The sequence below is a fragment of the Diprion similis genome, chromosome 8 (assembly GCF_021155765.1).
Source record: "Diprion similis isolate iyDipSimi1 chromosome 8, iyDipSimi1.1, whole genome shotgun sequence".
Classification (NCBI taxonomy): domain Eukaryota; kingdom Metazoa; phylum Arthropoda; class Insecta; order Hymenoptera; family Diprionidae; genus Diprion; species Diprion similis.
Window position 1 is genome coordinate 22,420,911 of NC_060112.1, and position 19,744 is coordinate 22,440,654.

General features: G+C 40.3%; 1 protein-coding gene across 2 annotated transcripts in view; it reads right to left on the reverse strand.

The window, feature by feature from the left end:
- The window catches only part of LOC124409571 (agrin-like), a 171,950-nt gene that overhangs the window by 64,217 nt on the left and 87,989 nt on the right, over nt 1-19,744 (reverse strand). For both annotated transcript variants that reach the window (XM_046887277.1, XM_046887276.1), the window contains exon 5: nt 12,512-12,721. In XM_046887277.1, the coding sequence (XP_046743233.1) occupies nt 12,512-12,721 (210 nt within the window). The remainder of the gene's footprint in view (nt 1-12,511; nt 12,722-19,744) is intronic.

Here is a 19,744-nt window from a genome sequence, read left to right on the forward strand (position 1 = left end):
GGAATATTATTCCTCAAGAAATCTAAAGTCGAGAAGAGGGAAAACTATTGTTCATCAATTTTCAACTCGTGTTATATGAGCCAATGACGGAAAATACGAATGAAAAATATCGATATTAAATGTGTTACAGAAATGAATCTGAATTGTATTCGAGTAACGCAAAATAAGATATTAACTCCCTGATGAGTCGTTTTATAATAAAACGTTACAAGTTATTAATTAACTCTGTTGTTTTGATCCGGTGATATTATTATTGATTTCATTTTTATGTTGTTTTTGAGCTTACTTTTTTCACCATAAAAATCACTGGAGATTACCCGAAGGGATTTTAATTCTTCGAGTGTTTTTCATACAATTTATCGAGATCTGCTCAGCGGCAAGAATGAGCTCTGCAAAACCGTTTATAAAATTGGATGAAAAACATTAAAGTTGAATAATTATCAATGTTAATATCGTAAAACCTTTTCTTAAATTATCAATGTCTCAACTCGCGTTGTTCGAATTTGTTCAACATAATTTCTAATAGATATTTCGAATGTTGTTTAATTCACGTTCACTGTCATTTGCGCAAATAACATTAACGCATATTTCAACAAGGTCGAAGTACAGAGGTATGCATAAATTCTGAATTCTATAGGCTATGGGGGTGTCCATTAATTACATGAGCTCAATGGCGGGGTCAAAGAAAATCACACGTCAACTTTTTGATTCAAAGAATATCCATTATAATAAGAGACAACATTTTGTACTACAAAATCAATCCTGGACATTAAAAATTTTGAATATTATTTATTTAGTGGTACGAAGCAAAATTATAGGCTAAATTTCACGAGAGGGTGATCGAGGGAGGGATCCAAGTTAAAACAAAAAAACAAAAACACCTCAAGTAATTAGCGGAAACCCCCCTAAAGTGATACAACACACTCGTTGCATAGTCGATGATCGTTTGAGAAGTTTGGGGCTTACGAGGGTCGACTAGGGGCGCGTATCGGCGATCAATTTCGGGGGAAACGTATTCATAAAAGGATTATAACAACGTAGAACCAGTATTGAGGTGCAGCAACGTGTATAACATAAGCTTACACGTATGCATCTGTATAGCTGTTATAACGTAGGCATGTAAAGGAGAGGAGTCGGTAGGCACCAGGGATGAGGTCTCGGGGGCTGGTTAAACCCGACGGTTCGTTGGGCCACCCCTTGACCCCCTGACCCCTCCTCGAACCGCGCCCTGACCCGAGACGCGAAAGCACGCGTTCCGCAGACTTGAACCCTGGTTTCAAACTAGTTGGCTCGGAGCCATGCATATAGAGGCGTTTGCTAATAAGTGTACCGTACAGTCGGAGAGCTAATACACCGTCCCCGAGGACTGACAAATGCCTTAATACCTGCCATCGACCATATTTTCTCTCTGATATATCTATATACCTATTGCCGTTTCCTTTCCTCGTTTTATTATTCGCCAGATCAATGCGAAAAATTCACGGCTTCGCGGAGTTTACACAAATTAGCCACTTTTCCAATTACACCCGTTTTTCACATGAATTATATGTGTTGTATGTTATATATATATATTTACGCGGTGCACAACAAGTCGATATTTCATACTTTTTATCAACTCTTAAGGCGTTTTGTGGCAATACTGCTTCGTTGCTTGTGTCGCGTTTACCCGATTCTACAAATGTGTATGGGATTAACTTTATTTGTAACAATTTCCTCTAATATCTGGTTATGGATGCTGGAGGTAAGGAGGACTATCTCTGTGTATATAAGTAAGTGTCCATAAAATAGAGTACAATTAAGATGGCTTCGCAGTAGCAAAAGTTCCACAAGGCGCCAATCGAATTGAACATTGATTATTTAGCTTATATTAGCGTTATCTGGTGACTTATTGTTGAACCGTTATTTGTTATTCCGTGATCTGGGAAAAAACTTAAAACACATGCTCTCAAAAGTAAATATTCACCCGAGACACTCGGAAACATTGAATTACTTTCTGACGGCATTTTGCCATTTTTGGCATTTACTGCAAGTGGTTTACGAATTGGATGGTATTAAATAAAATTCAAATGACTGAATTGATATTCTCTCACCTTGACTCCCCATACACGCAGGTTATTAGGCTACATCGTGTTGTCAATTTCTACGCTTGGTTTATTTTAGGCTTAGCCAGAGATGAGAATATTAAGCCTTATATACAGCCTCGACCTGAACTGGCTTACCCAACGTAACAGGAGGCTTTATACTTTATAGTATCGGGTGTTACTTGCTTAACATTTCGCACTCCGACAAGTTGCATTTAGATCACGTTTTCTTATTTCCTTATTTTGTTTATTTATTTATTTCTCTCTTACCTATGGTTGCTATACGTATGTCGAACTCTTCTCATCCTTGCTTCAACTTACTATTACTTTGTTGCTATAACCGAGCAATATTCACCGGTTGAAATCGCGAACCACTTTGGAAAGCAATAATTTTAAACTAGCTTGAAATCGTATGAAATCCTTTAAGATTGCTCGAAATCGAGTGAAATCATTGCAATCGCTTGTCACCCGATCTACCAGTGATTTAATTTAATTTTATATTAATTTTATTTACATTTCTGGTTTACTTTGTTTTCGGCACTTCATGTCGCATCCTCCTAAATCTATTTCCACCTTTATAATATCAATTGCACTTTAACGCGGTGTTGATTCCGCGTATAAACGGGTATCTGGATTCAAAGCTGGAGCAAACTTCTGCTGCCGATCGCAAGCGTGAGCTGCAATTTTCACGTCTATCGGTTCTCTCGTCGTTTGAAATTTAACACCTGCACCTCAATTAGCCGTATCACCGTATGATCGGTACATCGCGCCTTTGTATGCAGGTATAATGGTGGAATCTATGCTGTGTAACAAACGTGCAAGAAAAAACGGAGGAAAAATATTACTTATAAGATTGACGAGTTGAAATCGATGTCGATGAGCTTAATTATTCAATTGGAAAACACGCTTTTATTTTTATCTAACAATTCCAAGGAATCACTGCGGCTCATTTTATTTCTACTGTAGTAAATGAATTTTCTGTATACGAAACACGTCGAACAATTTCATTCTCCTGGTTTTTCGCCTGCCCGTCAGGCTTCGGGTAACTCGATGGAAGCTAGGATTAGCTAACTTTTCTAACTCACAAGGGTCGTCTCGAGGTTAAGTTGAGTTACGACAGATTAACGACGCTTTCGTTGGATATTGCAAGAAAGATTTGATTCCGGAATCGAACAACGTCGACACGATGTGCGAGAGAACGCCAAGCGATCATATAATGTTATTAGCTGTGAAATGTTTGAAAAAATCACTGATCGAGACAGTAATTGAATGAAATGATGCACCCGTAAAATGGATTTATGGCTACTTGAAAGGGCATGAAATTACTAAGCTTGCGACACTGACACCAAAGGTGCAAAATCGATCAGCATTTTTCCAAGCGGCTGAATTCAGGATTAAATTGTAAGCATCAGGATCTGCTGGGCAGGCAAAAGGATCCCGGATGACCCGATTTCGTCTACTAACTGCAGGGTCCTGCGATTGCTCAAAAACGTGAGTCGCATTTTCTAGCTATGGCATCGCTGTAGTCATGAGATTATCTAAGTTATTTCGTTGAATTTTTATTCTCGTTGTCGTTGGTTCCATTTCTCCGATCCAAATAAATGTTCTATGCATCATTTTGAAGCCAGACTGAAATCAGAAGCTGTTATTATTTTGTGCAGCTCCTGAACAGATTTATGTGTCTTATGTGCATGTTTGGGAAAAATAGTTAAAAATAAGATATATTCATATTTTGCAAAGCCAACTTCTCGAAAGTCATTATAAAATTATATATCCTGATGTATCGTTACGTTAATGTTACTAACTTCATCCCAATCCAGATTTCACTCTAAAATTTTCTCACTGGTACAGGTTAGTTTATTATTATTCGTTTTTGCATCGTTGATGCATATCTCATTATAAGCTTGTGTACCGATAAACTCATTTTCAAGCATCCGCAGCTGTTATCCACTGAAAGCTCAACTCTATCTGCTTCTGAATAAACGATTTTTCCTCATTATTAATAGTAGCTACATGAAGTTTTATCATTAATGAAAAGTATTAATCAACTCGTTTTTGAGTACAGTGTTTATTTATTCAAATAAAAAATTGAATGTGCTTGGTGATTTGTATAGAATTCATTCAAGATTGACATGGACTGTAACGATTATACAAAATCTGGTATAAATCTAGAATAAAATGATCATTTTAACATACCTACATAAATAAATTGTTTGTGTGTATTTTTTTTCATTCGAAATCAGAATTTTTTAATCTTTCACATATTTTCATAAATCAAATTCGACTCTATTCGCTTAATTAGTGTACTGTTCAAGCCATCTGTGGCCGATGTATTATTTATTATACTTGTTGAAAATGAGCAAAGTTTGATTATTTGCATACCAACAGTAGTTGTCGATACTTTCGTTAATTCCTGACTTCCTCTCTTTTCAGCAGTGGAATTTCGAGCTTACAAAGCTGAGAAGCACCAGCCTTTAATATCTTATACCGAGTTTCTAGGCTAGATCGACAAACGTCGTGTAGAGACGAAAAAAATAAAAGAAAAAGTAGAAAAAAAAAAATTAAAATAAAACGTAAAACCGACCTCCCACGAACGTGGAAGGTTAAATTAGTGAAAAGTTTCCGGCGAGTACCGAAATTTCGACAAATTTAAAACGAATGTCTTAATCCGGGAGTAACGAAACGCCGGCGGAAGTTTCAATAAGGAAGGCTGAGTTATGCTTCGCCATAAAGTCCTCCACCTTTTTCCCTTCTATTTTTGCGCCGCCTGCTGCATCTCTCTCTCTCTCTCTCTCTCTTATATTCACTATTCTCTTCTCTCTATCCCAGTCAGCCAGGGATCGAGTCGAGGGGCGCACGAGCTAATCCTGAATAATAGCCGGGAACATTTTTCACCGGATTCAAAGTAACAATCTGTACCTAGACGTCGAGTCGCGGTCTGTGAAGGAAGAAAAAGGCTCCTACAGATTTACCTCGAAACTTGTTGTTTTCCTTTGGTTTTCGCATAATCAGGAATTTCTTATCCGCAGATGGAAAACACGAGGGATATTGTGTGTTTTCTGTTTTTTTTTTTTTTTCTTAAATTATTTTGTTTTTTTTTTTGCAACTTTGCGAACTCACGACGCACGATGATGCGGGAAAAAGTGCGAGAATACATATAAAAAGAAATCGCTGGACTCAGGCGAGACTTTTGGTTATTGTATATAATTATAATATCAGGGTGTTTCAGATAAAAATAATTTACGATTTTCCACCCTGGCACTTCCTAAAAAGTTTGTTCAGGTTAAAAGAAAGATTCTGCAAAAAAACCAGCGTTTTACCTTATCCAGGACCGTCACGCTCATTCGATTTTTTTTTTTTTTTTTTTTTTTTTTTTGAAGAAACACGTTGTAACACTTCAATTATTATTTTTTTCCTAACATTTATATTCAACCCAAAGATCACGATCTATAATACAGCAATGTATCAACGGGCATCTTAGTCTCCTAAATTAAAACTTGACATTAAATTATAACTATTTTATGGGATTCGAATCGAGAATGAAAAAGTCGTCAGACACACTTCTCAACCATCAACCAGAGACTTGATATTACAAGTGTTGGTCTTCTTTGCGACGTAAATTGATATTACGATTGATGCAGGCAATAATAAAAAAAATTTGCATAGGATATTTAAAAAATAAATTTAAGAAAAAAAAAAAAAAAAAATATACGAAAGAAAAAAGTCAACTGAGCGCGATCTTCCATAAAACGTAAGACGTTTGTCTTTTGACAGAATATTTCTTTTAACCTAAAAAAAAAAAAAAAAAAACTGTTCAGGGAGTGCCTTGGTGGAAAATCGCAAATTATTTTTTTCTGAAACACCCTAATACGTATATCCTTTGCGTCACTTTCGTTGGATCCTGCAAGTATGTATGTCACGTGAAGGAAACACAGCGAGCATTTCGTTCACGCGGCGTCGACACGCAATTTCATATCCGCTGAAATGTTCCGCGCCTCCCAATTCCACCCCTCTACCCCCTGCTCACCCTCTACCTCACGTCAGGGAGATCCTGCAGGACCAAAAAATACCACCGAGGATTCTATACGTACGATGACGTGTATCTTTCCTTTCGCCGAGTTGGCTGCCATCCCCCTCTCCCCCCCCCCTCTCTCCTTCTTAGATATGTTGTAATACCAGAGAGTGCACAGGCAGGTATATATATATATATATGTACTATATAATAATAACATATAAAACTCTTGACTTCTCGCGACATTAAATCAGGATAATTTTCAATCTCGAGTGTCGAGAGTGTCTGTGGGTGGAGGTAAGGATAAGTTTCAACCTTTTTGCTAATTTTTTCCTCCCCCCCTCCCTCCCACCTCCCTCCATTCCTCTCGTGGATCTCGTTTGACGCGACGACGTTCAGCTGAGCGTTAAACGCTGAGCGTCTGGAAGCAAGATCCGTTTAAATATACGAAGACAGAATTATTACGCGAGGGTAATAAGTAATTATTTCCAAGGACGTTTGAGAGCTTCAATCCCTCCGCCTCTCCCGCCCCCGCCCCCGCCGCCGCCCCCTCTGACGAAGCGACGACACCCGTCATTTCTGCTTCGCTGTAAGCTCTTTGCCGGCCTTTTAGTGCCATCGCTTCGCTCTGCGAGAGAAGCTGTCTTTTGCACTTTAATTGGAAACCCTTGTGCTTACACATTTAAAAGGTGAGGTTGGTGGGCAGGAAATCGATAATTTTTTTAAATGTATTTTTACGATATGGTGGCGTGTTTTTGCAGGAATTTATCAAATTAATATAGACAGTTGTAATAGCTAGGATGATTTGTAAAGAAATTTTGAGAGTAGAATGTATACTGAAAATTATAAACAAAAGTTTCGATCATGATAGGTTCGTTCGTTCTATTTGGAAGATTATTTTTTACAAATTATTTCTGAAGAAAAAAAAAATTTTACGTACTGACATTAATTATGTATTGTACGATTAAATATTCAACGATACGAATATGGTGTAGAGAGACAGAGAGAGAGAGAGAGAGAAGAGAAGGTGCAGTAGTGGGATTATAGAAAACTCAATTTTTGAGTGAAATAAAAAAAATCCACTGGATTTGGGATAATATTTAAGCGCTTGTAAAATAAATTGAATATCGATGTTTCTCATTTTTGTACTTTCAGAGAAAACATCGTATCGCTTATAAATATGGATGAATTTGACAAATATTTACATGAAATTAGTAAAAAGTATAAATTTTTAGCACATCAAACTGGTTTGAAAATAAAAAAAATCATTTCAATTGAACTATTATGAAATTGTCATACGATTTTTCAATTTACCAACATATTTCCTTTCCACTTTAACAAGTCTGCCGATGCATATGATAGACAGACTATTTTCTGATCGGGGAGAACTGCCCCGAGGGCTTCGCCGAGCAGCTCTCTAGACGCTGTGTCGCAGTATGCGAAACGTATGTTTTCTGAAACGCGTCTCTTGGGACGGAGGGGTGAAACGCGATAACGCGGAAACAAAGATTTACCTAGAAAATGCATTGCGGATATTTACTGTGCTAGATAAGAGACGGGAATACAGGTCACATTGTAAGGTTACAGCGTAGGATTATGCCGATGTATCGATTTTACAGATTATATTTCCTCCTTAGCCACCGTTACGTGAGCTCGAGCTTTCGCCCGAAAACCTCGCGGCTTGTACTCACGAAAAATAATTATCTTACACTTTTATTTTTCCAACTTTATCCAATTACCGCGGCTTCTCGCCTGCCCTTTGTGCCCTTTCGCCGCCCCTCATACTACGAGTCTTAGAAATCGTCCAAGTGTCAGGTGTATTCTTTGTGCGGATGAAAACAGCGCGCATCGACACTTCGCGAAACTAAAAAAAAATTTACACGCCTAGGAATAACGTGTGTACCTATATTAACATAAAGTACAGAGAAACGAGCAAGGATTAAACAAAGATTGAATCGAAAAGTACGATAATATAACGTCACTCATGCCAAAGTTTGCCTCCAACAATAAACCAATATTGCAAAATAAGAGACGTTCGATTGCTCGTTACATTCTCAATTACCGTTATTATTATTTAATCCTAAAAAAGAAAACTTAGATACGAATCGAAGGCGTGATGAGAACAATTTGCATCAAGTGGACGGTGAGGCGATATTAATCGGACTAGTGAAATTGATCAGGATTGTAAATAACGAGGAGAGCCGTGCGAGACAGGCGGTGAATCTCCACTTAAGCCAATAAAATTAATTCAATTTTTGTTTCTAACGTTTTTGTTTAGCCATCAGGGAGAACAGAGCCTGGAAGCTTGCAGGGGGCTTCCCTAATTGAAAGCATGGGCTAAGCTCTGGAGGGCGAGTTTCAATTGTTTTCGACACGCTATCGGCCGCCATCTTGGCCTCCCTTGGGCCAAACGTGTACTCGGTTCAACCATAACTTCTCGGTTCTATACAGTCCTTAGCCTCGCTGGATATCGCGGGAGTTATCGCTGATATTATATTAAAGGCAGAAGGCGAATATCGCGTTTCGTTCGTTGGTGACAAGTTTAAAGGAGCGAGTAAGAAAAAGCGGAGCTGCAGTTAAAGAAAAGCGAAGCGAGGATTGAAAGTTTGATTTTCAAGTTAGGGAGAAATTTCAGCCGACAGTATTCCTCTGCGTGAACTCTGACCCTCGAACACATCACGTATTTAGATCGCGTGAATATTGAAGCTTCGAGGGAGCTGCAAAAGTGAAATCTTAATATTTGAGAGCGCATCGCGTGGACTGCAGAAAAACGAGGAAAGAATCGTTCCTTGAGACGCGAGGATGGTGCAGGGAGGATATTTCAGGACAAGATTTCGGATTTTATCATCCATTCGTTTTTCCCTCGCAGGTTTCGAGGACAGGGAAGCTATGTGTGGCTTTTTCCTCCTGCCAACTTTGTGAAAAATGTTTTTCTTCCTTTGGAAAATCTATCGGTAGAAAAGCGAGGAAACCTCTTCATCGGGTACCTAGATAGCAAAATTCCTCGGAAAATTTATCCTTTCCTTATATTTTCTCGCCCCAATTCGTTGGCCTGCGATTTGTCAAATCGAATTACGATACAAGCGTGAGAGAATTATTACAGCCCCGAGAGGTGTTCGCATGCAATAGAATCGGCGGCACGCGATCATCAGAGAAAATGCTGGCTGACCCTTCACCTCTGAATAAAATAACACAATTTTTAATAAAGCATACAGAGAGCGCACGCTCAGCGTGCAGCGTCAGGAACTTGGGCTGAATAAAAGATCCCGTTTTGAATTCACGGGTATGGAGGCTAGATTACGAGATGCTTCGAGCAAATCTTCCGGAGTGTATCGTGCGTATTGGTTAATTCATGGGCCCACTTTCCCCCTCCGTGCCATAAGCAAGACCAGAAGAAAAGGGAGAGACTGAGGCGAGTAGGGATAGTGTGAAAAATAAAAGAATGTAAAAAAGAAAGAAGCCGAGAAAAACGTAGCCCGGATAGATTTTTTGCATATTTTTTGGTAGTAGGTATATTATTGGCATCATCGATTGTCAGGAATAAAACTTGAGAAAGCCTTTTCCTCAATAGACACACTTCAGAAATTACAATCTCGCGTGAAATCGCGATGCAAAGTATAGGCAAGTCGTAACTCGAATGGTTTATGTACGTCTCTATAATATAATGCGCGGATAATGGCGAAGTAAGGAACAGGACGTAATAACAAATCTCGTTAAGGACAGGTGCACACTGGGGCTATTCTATTGTGCAACCATTTGTCGTTTAAACACGTATATCTACCTAGATTATTGTGTTCAGTAACAAGATTTCGACGTTATTATACTGTATACGTATATATATACTGATGCAACAAAAAGTGGACGGCATAACGACGAACGAAGATAAGGAAGAATAATTGTTCCTTGTCCGTGTTCTAGTTGAAGAGAGAGAAATACTATTATTATTATATATATATATTCATATATATATATATAAACACACCTCACGTAAATATGAGAGAAAAATTTCACCCGTCAAATCGACGATCAACGTTTACTGTAAATATATAATAAAATAAGCTACGGAAGCGTCTATTTTTAATACCCTCGAAAGAGAGATCGATGTTTTACCCATCTGCCCACGCACACGCGTGATAAGAGAGAGAGAGAGAGAGAGAGAGAGGGGATAAATTAACTTGGCAATTAATAATAAATTTTGTTTGGCATCGATTAATCGCTGTCCACAATTTTAATGGTCCCTGAATTAATAATTTAAAAGCTGTAGCAGGGCGCGCGTTTCGTGTAAAATAATATATGACAGCGTTTAAACAAGGGTTTGGCGATTCCGGAGAGAATCAGGGGACCTTGATGAGTGATTGAGTTGTGTTTTCTCAGCCTTTTTTCCTCACGAACGTCGCCCGTGATCCTTCGTTGAAATTCGGAGGTTTTTCTTCTTTTTTTTTCTTTTTTTTTGCGCGCAGATATCAGTAACACGTGTTATATGAATATATTGAATATTGTACCGAGGAGATAAAAATAATAATTGACGGGTAAATATAACAAGAAGAGACAAACGTACGTACGCATGTACAGAGTTGTTTTGAAATCAAAAAGTGTAAAAATCGTTTGCCTGCAGGTAGATAATTTGCAATCACCGCGTACGCCGCGATGGAATTTTATTTTTTTTTTTCGTTATGGAAAAAGATCGATTGATTTCCTCCGGATATTTGGCTCATATCAACGCAATCAGCTTTTACTGTGTAAATAATGAACATGCGTAATAATAACGATAATAAATTTTGGATAGAATAAGCCAGCGGCGATGTAACCGACGATAAAAGAAGCATTCGCAGAAATTTGCAGTCAGTATGTCGCGCTGCGGGAAGAAAATTGTTATTTTCAAACCACGAATTCGTAACGACGAAAGGAAAGATATCGTTAATTTCGAATCACGTTTTACAGACCATCTCGTTTTGGCTGCAGGTACTGGACGATTCCGACTCAGAATCCACCGGAAATTTGCATTTCTTTATAAATCCGCTCCTAAAATTCCTTCGGTTCTCTCGCAGCGCGTTAATTTGGTTCATTCGATTTCCTCCCTTCGTTCTTTTCCATCCTTTAGTTTTTTTTCTTTTTCTCTTCAAGTATATCTGATTCTCAACGTTACGCGACGTGCTTCGCTACGGTGGTTAAAAGAAACGAATCAGATTTGTCGAGGCAATGTTTCCGAAACTGTCCGACTTCTAACTCTGCAGCAAATTGTAGGCTTAATGTGCTTACTGCAATTTGTACAAGTGGAGAGCTTGAGAAAAAAGAGCTTTTTCTTGTAAGCGTATCAAGAAGCGCGATTCGATCGGTGTTTTATAAACCTGCAAGAGGCTGCAGATCAGATTAGAGTCTCGTGTTTTCCCAGCTGCTTGCATCACGCATCATTTGTACCTATTCCCTTGACAAAAGCCCCCAAACTCTCTCTCTCTCTCTCTCTGATCGTAAGGCTGTGCCTGAATTTTGCCAGATAAACTCACTCGGAGAGGAGACGTCTCTACCTATAGTTCGAAAAGCGAGAAACAAAAAAATAACAGTTTTTCAAGACCCCATATTTGACAGGTAAGAATTTTTCACCGTCTATCGCAAATGTGAAAAATATTCCATACATATTATATACAAGGTTGTCACCCCCCGCTGCGCAGCCTTATACTTGCCGGCATGATGTAACGGTCGTACTACTAAACATTTTATCTTCGCCGGCATATGATAATAACAATATAGACTCACCTCTGTGCGCGTATCCCGCAGTTTTTTCTCCCGAGCAAAAAAAATTGGACCATATTTTTGATCGAGCTTCTTTTACGTTTCTACCTGTATAACCGGCTCGTCTTTATGTATGTAGAGGTACGCACGTACACATGCGTAAAAACGTACGTATACCTACACGGTCGAGAGATGGTTCACGTTTACTTGTCTACTATCCACCGTTTGTTGCTGCCATGTTCATACTTTACGAGCACGAATTTTCCACATTGCTTTATTACCGCCCCACAGATGTTTCACTTCTCGTTTCACGACAGCAGCTTCGACTCAAATTTCATCGCATTACGTACCGTGTATTCGCATCCTATATTCCCAGTACGTACGACGTTACGCACAAACGACTCTGTGTTACGAAAAAATTCGATTTTTCAACGACTCCGGAATACCGAGTCAATGCAATTGTTAGCTACGCGGTGTAACAGAAGCCGAATATCGATGTCGTAGACTCAAAATTCTCAATTTGGATGCAAATTGAATTTCTTAATCACTTGTTCGTCGCTCGCGATCAGACGAGTGTAGAACGTATTCCATTTTTTTAAATTACTATCAAATTTTGCTGTACTCAACATCACTATCGGTAAAAAGAAAAATTTTATGACAATGACGACATTACGAATCAGGAACTCACCGCATGCTCCTTGGTATTTGACTCTCGTGTTTTTCCTTCGATGGCAGCTTTCCTGTCGAAGGTGGCAGTGATTCGAGTAGGTGACGTTGTCCGATCCGCAAACCGGTTGCTGGGTTGATGGACAGTCGACTGGACATTGGCAAATCGCTCTTCCGTTCTCGGAAACAACGCACGAAGCTCCCCAGGCGCAATAGGTCTTTTCACAGGGTTCTGAAATCAAAAAATGGAGAGAAAATGTTTAAAGGAATGTTTATAACGCGAGAGAGAGAGTTCAAAGCGATATTTTTAGCGACTTGATTCACGACCGGAAGTGGATTTGTCGCGGCAGGATGTTCGGCATTGTTTATCTTTACGGTAAATCTACACCTTGTATCCGGACTCGGTAGGTACTTTATGCAACGAATGTCCGCTTCTGGGTTTAGAAGGCGCTGTTTGTAACGGCCGGGCTTCAACTTTAAGGAGCTTTTGTCCCCCCCTCCCCCCCCCCCCCCTCCACGTATATTTAGGCACCGGGAGCTTTTCAGTTTCCCTCTCTGTACCTATATCTCCGTGCGCCGAGGCTAATTCCTGCTACGGCGGAAGTCGCGTGATTCTCTTTTTCAAGTGTAGGCTTCTTCATCTGCCCGGCAAGGGAGCCAAACTTTCGAGGAGATGCTACGCCGGCTTAGACTTTTCGACCAAGCTTTCCAGAGAATCCCGAAGCTTCCGGGAATTTTAATGAAGCACAAAATACAACTTAACAACAACTCGAGGGACAATTATTACTTCGTTTTGTCGGCACGCCTTTTTGCGAAACGCTCCCCCTCCCTCCTCCTTCTCGCCGCCCTTCCCGCGATCAAAAGTCGAAGGGGATGACCGAGGCTCGTGTTTCAAATCTTTCGGAAATCTATTCCCCCTCTGTTATTTCAGGCCAAGATACACATCTTGAGGTGAAGCAGTGCCGAATCGAATTCAGACTTACACATATATGTATATCCGTGTAAACGGATTCCGATAAGATAAAGACGCGGGTAGATATATGAATTAAATTTTCGCTACCATTGGGGCTAATTGTCGGACGCAGGGCTTGGCAAATATTGCCTCGATCGCGGGTCCGAGAAAATGTCGAATTCGCTTGGAAATCCCACCTTTTGAATTTCCCCATACGAGCCTACTTTCCGCGTGACCGTGTTAATTTAATCACCGCGGCGTCACCCGAGGCCTGGCTAATTCCATCAAAGGTCAGAGAACGGAAAGGGCTTCTGACCGCTTCAACGAAACGATTTTGCCGGGCTCCCTTCCTCGAGGGTTGGGTTTGGGAAAACTCGGTGAGAGCGGGGTTCTTACTGGTGTTAGAAAGGGCCGAGAGAGGATCTTTTCCCCTGATTAGTCGCCGTTGTCCGTACACACCGATGGTCGGTGCGAGAGCAAAGATGCGAATCGGAGATTCGACCTCGTCGAAAAACGATTTCCCCTTTTCCGGTCAAACGGCTCGAGAGTCGGAAAAACTGGTTAATTCTTTCGCCTGAATTTCCGAGTCTAATTCCTTCACCGGTTCATCGAATTTACCACCTTTTTCTTCCTCGACGAAAATAACGCCGCGAAAAGCTTGCAGCGGTGATTTCGCTCATACCTTCCGTGTCGAAGCCTGGATCGATCGATTTTCCCGCGAAGGGTGCACCAGGGGTGGCTAAAGCGGCGGCTAAAAAAGGCCGCGCCACGTTCGTTCGAGAGTCGCCGCTAATCCTTTCGCGAGCAGTCATTAATATAGCCGACGAGTTGATCCCGCAAAAAATCTCCTGTCTCAGGTTTAGCCAATCGCGAACCGGCCGGCTCCGCCATCTTTCGAGTCACCTTTGGTTCAATCGAGCGGTTCGCAACAAAGGAAATGCCTGCAAGTCACGTCTCGCAAGTTATAACGGCAACTTAGACAAGCATATATATATATATATTAACAACAAGCCACTGTAGTGAATCAGAAATCGTGAAAGTCGACGAGCTTTTTGCGCCTAATCTGCAGGGTTGATTAGAGGGTGTGTTAACGCCCGTGAAAAAGTCACAGTTTTGTCGGCAAGTCGCGTGGCCTGGAAGAAGCAGGCGAGAAAAAATAAAAAAAAAATAAAAAAATAAAAAAAAACAACAACATTGAAAAATTGTAAAAGAAAATCAGGCCGCAGTGGCAGGATATCGATCCGTAATTTACCCGGGCTGGATCCTTCGCTCCGTTCTAATCATCGACTGGTTACCTCGCAATCTATTTGGCCGATCTAATCAGCAGGCTTTCATAAATCAACCCCGCGTTTCGTGTTACAACTTTCGTCGTTGTTCGTCGAATAATAATTGCCTTGTAAAAAATAAATGGTAAGTAACAATGTGATATATCACATACATATCTTTTTAGTTCTGTAAAAATTATATTGCGTAGGTACACGTAATTTTATTCTTGTTGACTGAAGGAATTCACTTATATGGGGTTGTTTGAACCGCGTAGGTATATATTATTATAGACGTGATGCCCCCGCAGGACGAATGTAAATGAAAATCGATCGGTATAGGTAAACGTAAGTTATGGAAGCCTTTGATACGAGAAACATTAGTTCTCTCTCTGTTTCTTGTTTTTCTGTGTAAAAAAATATATCGCGCTCGCATCGAGACGGGGGAGAAACGGATGTTACGGGGGTGGAAAGATAACGCACGCTTCGTGCCAAGTCGAGTGATATTATCCAGACGCGTAACATTATTTTGCCAATCGAACTCGACTCATTTGCAATTTATTCACGAGTCTGAATTCAGGGACGATAATGATTCTTCGTATATACGATGGGATGAGTTCGAATTTCTCTTTCAACTTTGGCCTATGAAAATTTTTCGATTCGATCGTACATCGAGATTGTAGGACAACGAATATTCAGAACTATAAATAAAGAACCTTGAATTTCAATTGAGGCTTATAACATGAGCGTCGAAAAATTATACCCTCAGATATTATATGTATATTCGATACGGCAGTCAATTATCAACCCCTTACTTATCAATGCAGACACATGAATTATTCACTGTCAGGATAATACACTTTACCCGGAATATCCGACTAACTGTCTTATAGTTGGAGGCATTCTTGCAGGTTAAGGGGTTAAGTACAGACTAGACTGATAATTAGCGGGCAAGGGCAAATTGCAGGCGGTTTGTTGTTGAGAAATATTGACGTGTGGGGATGAAATGCTTGTTGTAGACGCAGACACGCGGGTCACCTCGCAAATTCGCAGGTACACAATATTGTATAATGTATCTGCGAGTCGTTAATCCACGTTGAAAAAATTGTCAACAGACTTTCGAAAATTGAATTACACGCGTATCCAAATATTTGCTTTTATCCGTCAATTATCATCTGTATAACTGTATTAAATTATTATACATTAAAATTCTTTTCAGGAAAATATCCACGTCGGAATGTGAATAATTTTAGTGATTTCCGTGATAAGGCACGTCGCGAAAATTTTCGGGACTGCATATTGCTTGAATATTGGCTCTTCAATTAAAATTTAAGGACCCTGAAGGAATGCAGAAGCGCGCTATATACTTCGAAATTATTATCACTGTGTGTACAGTAGTTATATTCTGCCGTCAAGCTTTTTTATACAGCCAAAGACTTTGTTTATAAATTTGAAAAACTGAGATTCTTCTGGTACTTTTTTATTTCGTACTAATAAAAGTCCGCATCGAGTTGCACGGGTCAACGTTCTTATCGGAGCTGAAATCCTGGCTGGTTGCAGGCGCATTCACTTCCCGGGTCTTAATATGCCTGTGGCGTGACCTCAAGCCGGTATCGACAAGGTGCCATTTAACGCTTGGTAAGTGCAAAATTTCCCCACGTCAAGAGGGTAGCAACAATTTTCGCTGAGAGGCCTCAACGCTAGGAAGAGATGGAAAAAGGAAAGGAAAAGGAGCAGGAAAAGGAAAAGGAGAAGCAGCCTTTATTTGCCCTAGGATAAGTCCTCTTAAGTGGTACGAAAGAAAATAAATATAAATAGGTATACAAATACTATATATATATAGATATATAGATGCAATGAAACCAACCAACAAAATTAGAAATAGAATAAAACTACAGTAAAAAAAGAGGAGAGATAAGAAGATAAAATAAAATCAAAATGACAAAAGGATTGGTATAAAAATCTACTCAAATTCAAAAACGAATACTAACTTAATAGAGCAAGAGAACAGAAACAAGCAAGAAACAAAGAGAAAATAATGTAAAAACTAAGATAAACTGTAGATATTATATGTGAGTGTGAAAAAAAAAACAGAAAACAAAAAATAAATCAATACTCAGCGACAGGTAGAACGACACTCGGTAGATATCTTCTCGCAGATGAAAAAGCGAAAAGAAAGGTCCAAAATCATACAAAATTAAGCACCTGACGTGAACACAACCACTCAAGCTATTCTTCCCACTCCTCTTCGATGGAAAAAGAGAGTTAGGGAGGGAGAGAGAGAAAAATGATGAGGGGAAGGTTGGGGCGACTTTCAGGGAAAAGAGAGGTCGAATCACTTTTCGCGTCTATTAAAGAGACGCTTTCCACGGTATTTTACGAGGTGGGAAGCAGGATCGCGTACCCACGTCAAGATTTGATTAAAAAACATATATAGTTATCCTCGGTTTAAAAGCGGTGGCATGTTGTTGTCGAATCTTGGTATAATTGTTATAAACGAAGAAGGGAGCGTTGATAACCGACACCCAAAGTGCATTGCCAATGTGCATCGAGGGGCCATTTAAGTACTAGCTAACGCTAAAAATGGGGTAATCATTCAGAGAAACGTTATCGAATGTTACAAGAAGTGATAATGATGCATGAATTGCTCAATATTAATATCTTACAATTAGCAAATATAATGTTTATTGCATGTATTTAAGAAGAAAAACAATCTAATGTAATGTAATTAATACTCACAATCAATGACTAATGAATTCACGTTTTACTGAAGAAGTTAATGTATATTAATAATTATAATAATGATGAATATTTAATGAAGTAAAAATAAATTGATCAGGATGCGACTATAAATGGTATTGCATCTTCTGCCATTCTCAAGTAATGAATCGATTTCCCAATAAACATTTAAAAAACATATTTCAACGACCGAAGCAAGCAAATTTAACCAATCGTTAAAATTATAAGGGATGATGAAGAATTTCTTCCGATGTGTTTTTATCCAGAAAGAAAAGAGCGCTCTTTCGATATATTTTCGGTCAACCACTTCGTCCTCTCTGCTTTAATGACATTAATATCTGAGAAATTGTTTCTCTCCGATTACGCGCACGCGCGAAGTCTTGGATGGATTAATTCTCCCGGATTGGATCAACTTTTTATTAAACTTATGCCGCCGCTAGCCTTGGGGCCAAATGACGTGGGTCAGAGCAGACAAAGCCCAGGGTGTCACTAGGGACTGTGTCTATCCGCACGGCGTCCAGCGTTAATTTTAAGCGCTGCTGTCGCGTTTTTCGCTTTCGCCAAAAACAGTGCCAAAATAACGTTAGTCCGTCTGTGCCACGTAACGGACAAGATGTAGGTACAACTTTTTGTCGATTTCGTATATTCGAATACCAGCTCGTCCCTCTCCACCATTCATCCGGACGATGCACTCTATTTGAGGAACAGCTCAATGATGGTCGGCGCATTAGTTGGGCCCATCTTCTTCTCTGGTATGGGTTAAGAAATGTTTACTCCGCAGCAAAGTCCGTTGCTGGAAGAGGACCGAGAAGGATAGACGAAAAGGTGGAGTGTTGGGACGGTGAGAGATGAGGCAGACAGCAGCGGACGATCCGGGCTTATGATTATGTTAACGAGGTTGTTATAGGGGGTTGGGCAGCCCGGAGGAGGCGCGTCGCTCTCGTTCGTTGCGTCAAATTCCCGTTCACCCTTCTTACGTCCGACACCCTCGTAGCCTCGGATCTATCAGCCATCCGTCATGATCCGTCTTGTCTGACAGTAACGGGCCACGGCTACTCATTGTTCGGAGAAGTAGGGTGAATGAGAAAATAAAATCAAATAGACGGGAAGGAGTATCAGGGCGGCACTTTTTCGCCCTGGTGACCTCGTCAAATTTCAACACCTGACTACTTCTAGGATAGACGAGACACAGCGGTTTCACGGACGGTTAACCCGCTCAACCACGTCACGACGAATTATACTCGATTAGCAAGATCGATTCGAGCTTTCCGAAGTTCGAAATCAAATTCCACTTCCAAAATACCGATGCAACTAATTTACGGAGACCATAATAACCTGCTTCGTAACAACTGATAGTGGGATCGACATCGCAACTGTGGGACTGCTCATCAGTTCCATGGACGAGTTGAAACAACTAACCGATATTTCAAGCAGAGAGACGGTACATGTAACTATATAAATACAATTACCCGACAGTGAATGATCGATCCGAGCGTATAACCTTCTACGCAATTACTCTTGCGGAATCTGGCTTCTTAGGTTACTGACTGATGCAGGAGTGAAATTAATTTCTGGAGGGGATGGCTGCGCGGCACTGTTGCAAGGTATCTATGTGGTTACAATGTAGGTACATACCTTCCAAGTGCACGTTACTCGCCGGAGAAACTCTAGACTCACTTTGAGCGTTGGAAGATGAACTTACAACGTATTCGCACCGAGTGCCAACGTACAGGGCTGTATATGAGCGTCTCAACTGTAAACGTAGAACATAACGAGTCCAACAAGGCTGGAGATGCGTACGTTAGAAGCATTACCCGTGTGCCATGGTCGTTCTCTCACTCTCTCGGTCTTTGGCGACCCCGGTGAGTGACTGAGGGTCTAATTAAGTGCTATGTGAAATAATTACGTTCACTCAAAGCTCCGCAGTTCCCTGAAACCGGAACATCTACATGTAGATGTAGCCTCGGAAAGATTACTGTCTTCACCTTGTCTTATCGCTACGCGTGTCCTTTGAAACCGTAATTTCCATCCAGGCTGGAGGCTGGACAGTGGCTTTCTGACGGTTAAAACTAGTGCTTTGTGTTTATGCCCAAAGTCCGAATTGCAAGGTCGCTTCTTAGAGGCAGCAGAGAAGACTGTATTGCTGTTGTGGAAACCATAAGTTGGAATCATTCCGCAGAGCAATAACCGAGTCACGTTGGCGTCAGTTTCTTCTCTCACTAGGTACGCGTAATATTAAAGAGCAAATCAACATGGCTCGAATTCAGACTACCATGGATCGTTGTAAAGGTTGGAAACTCCT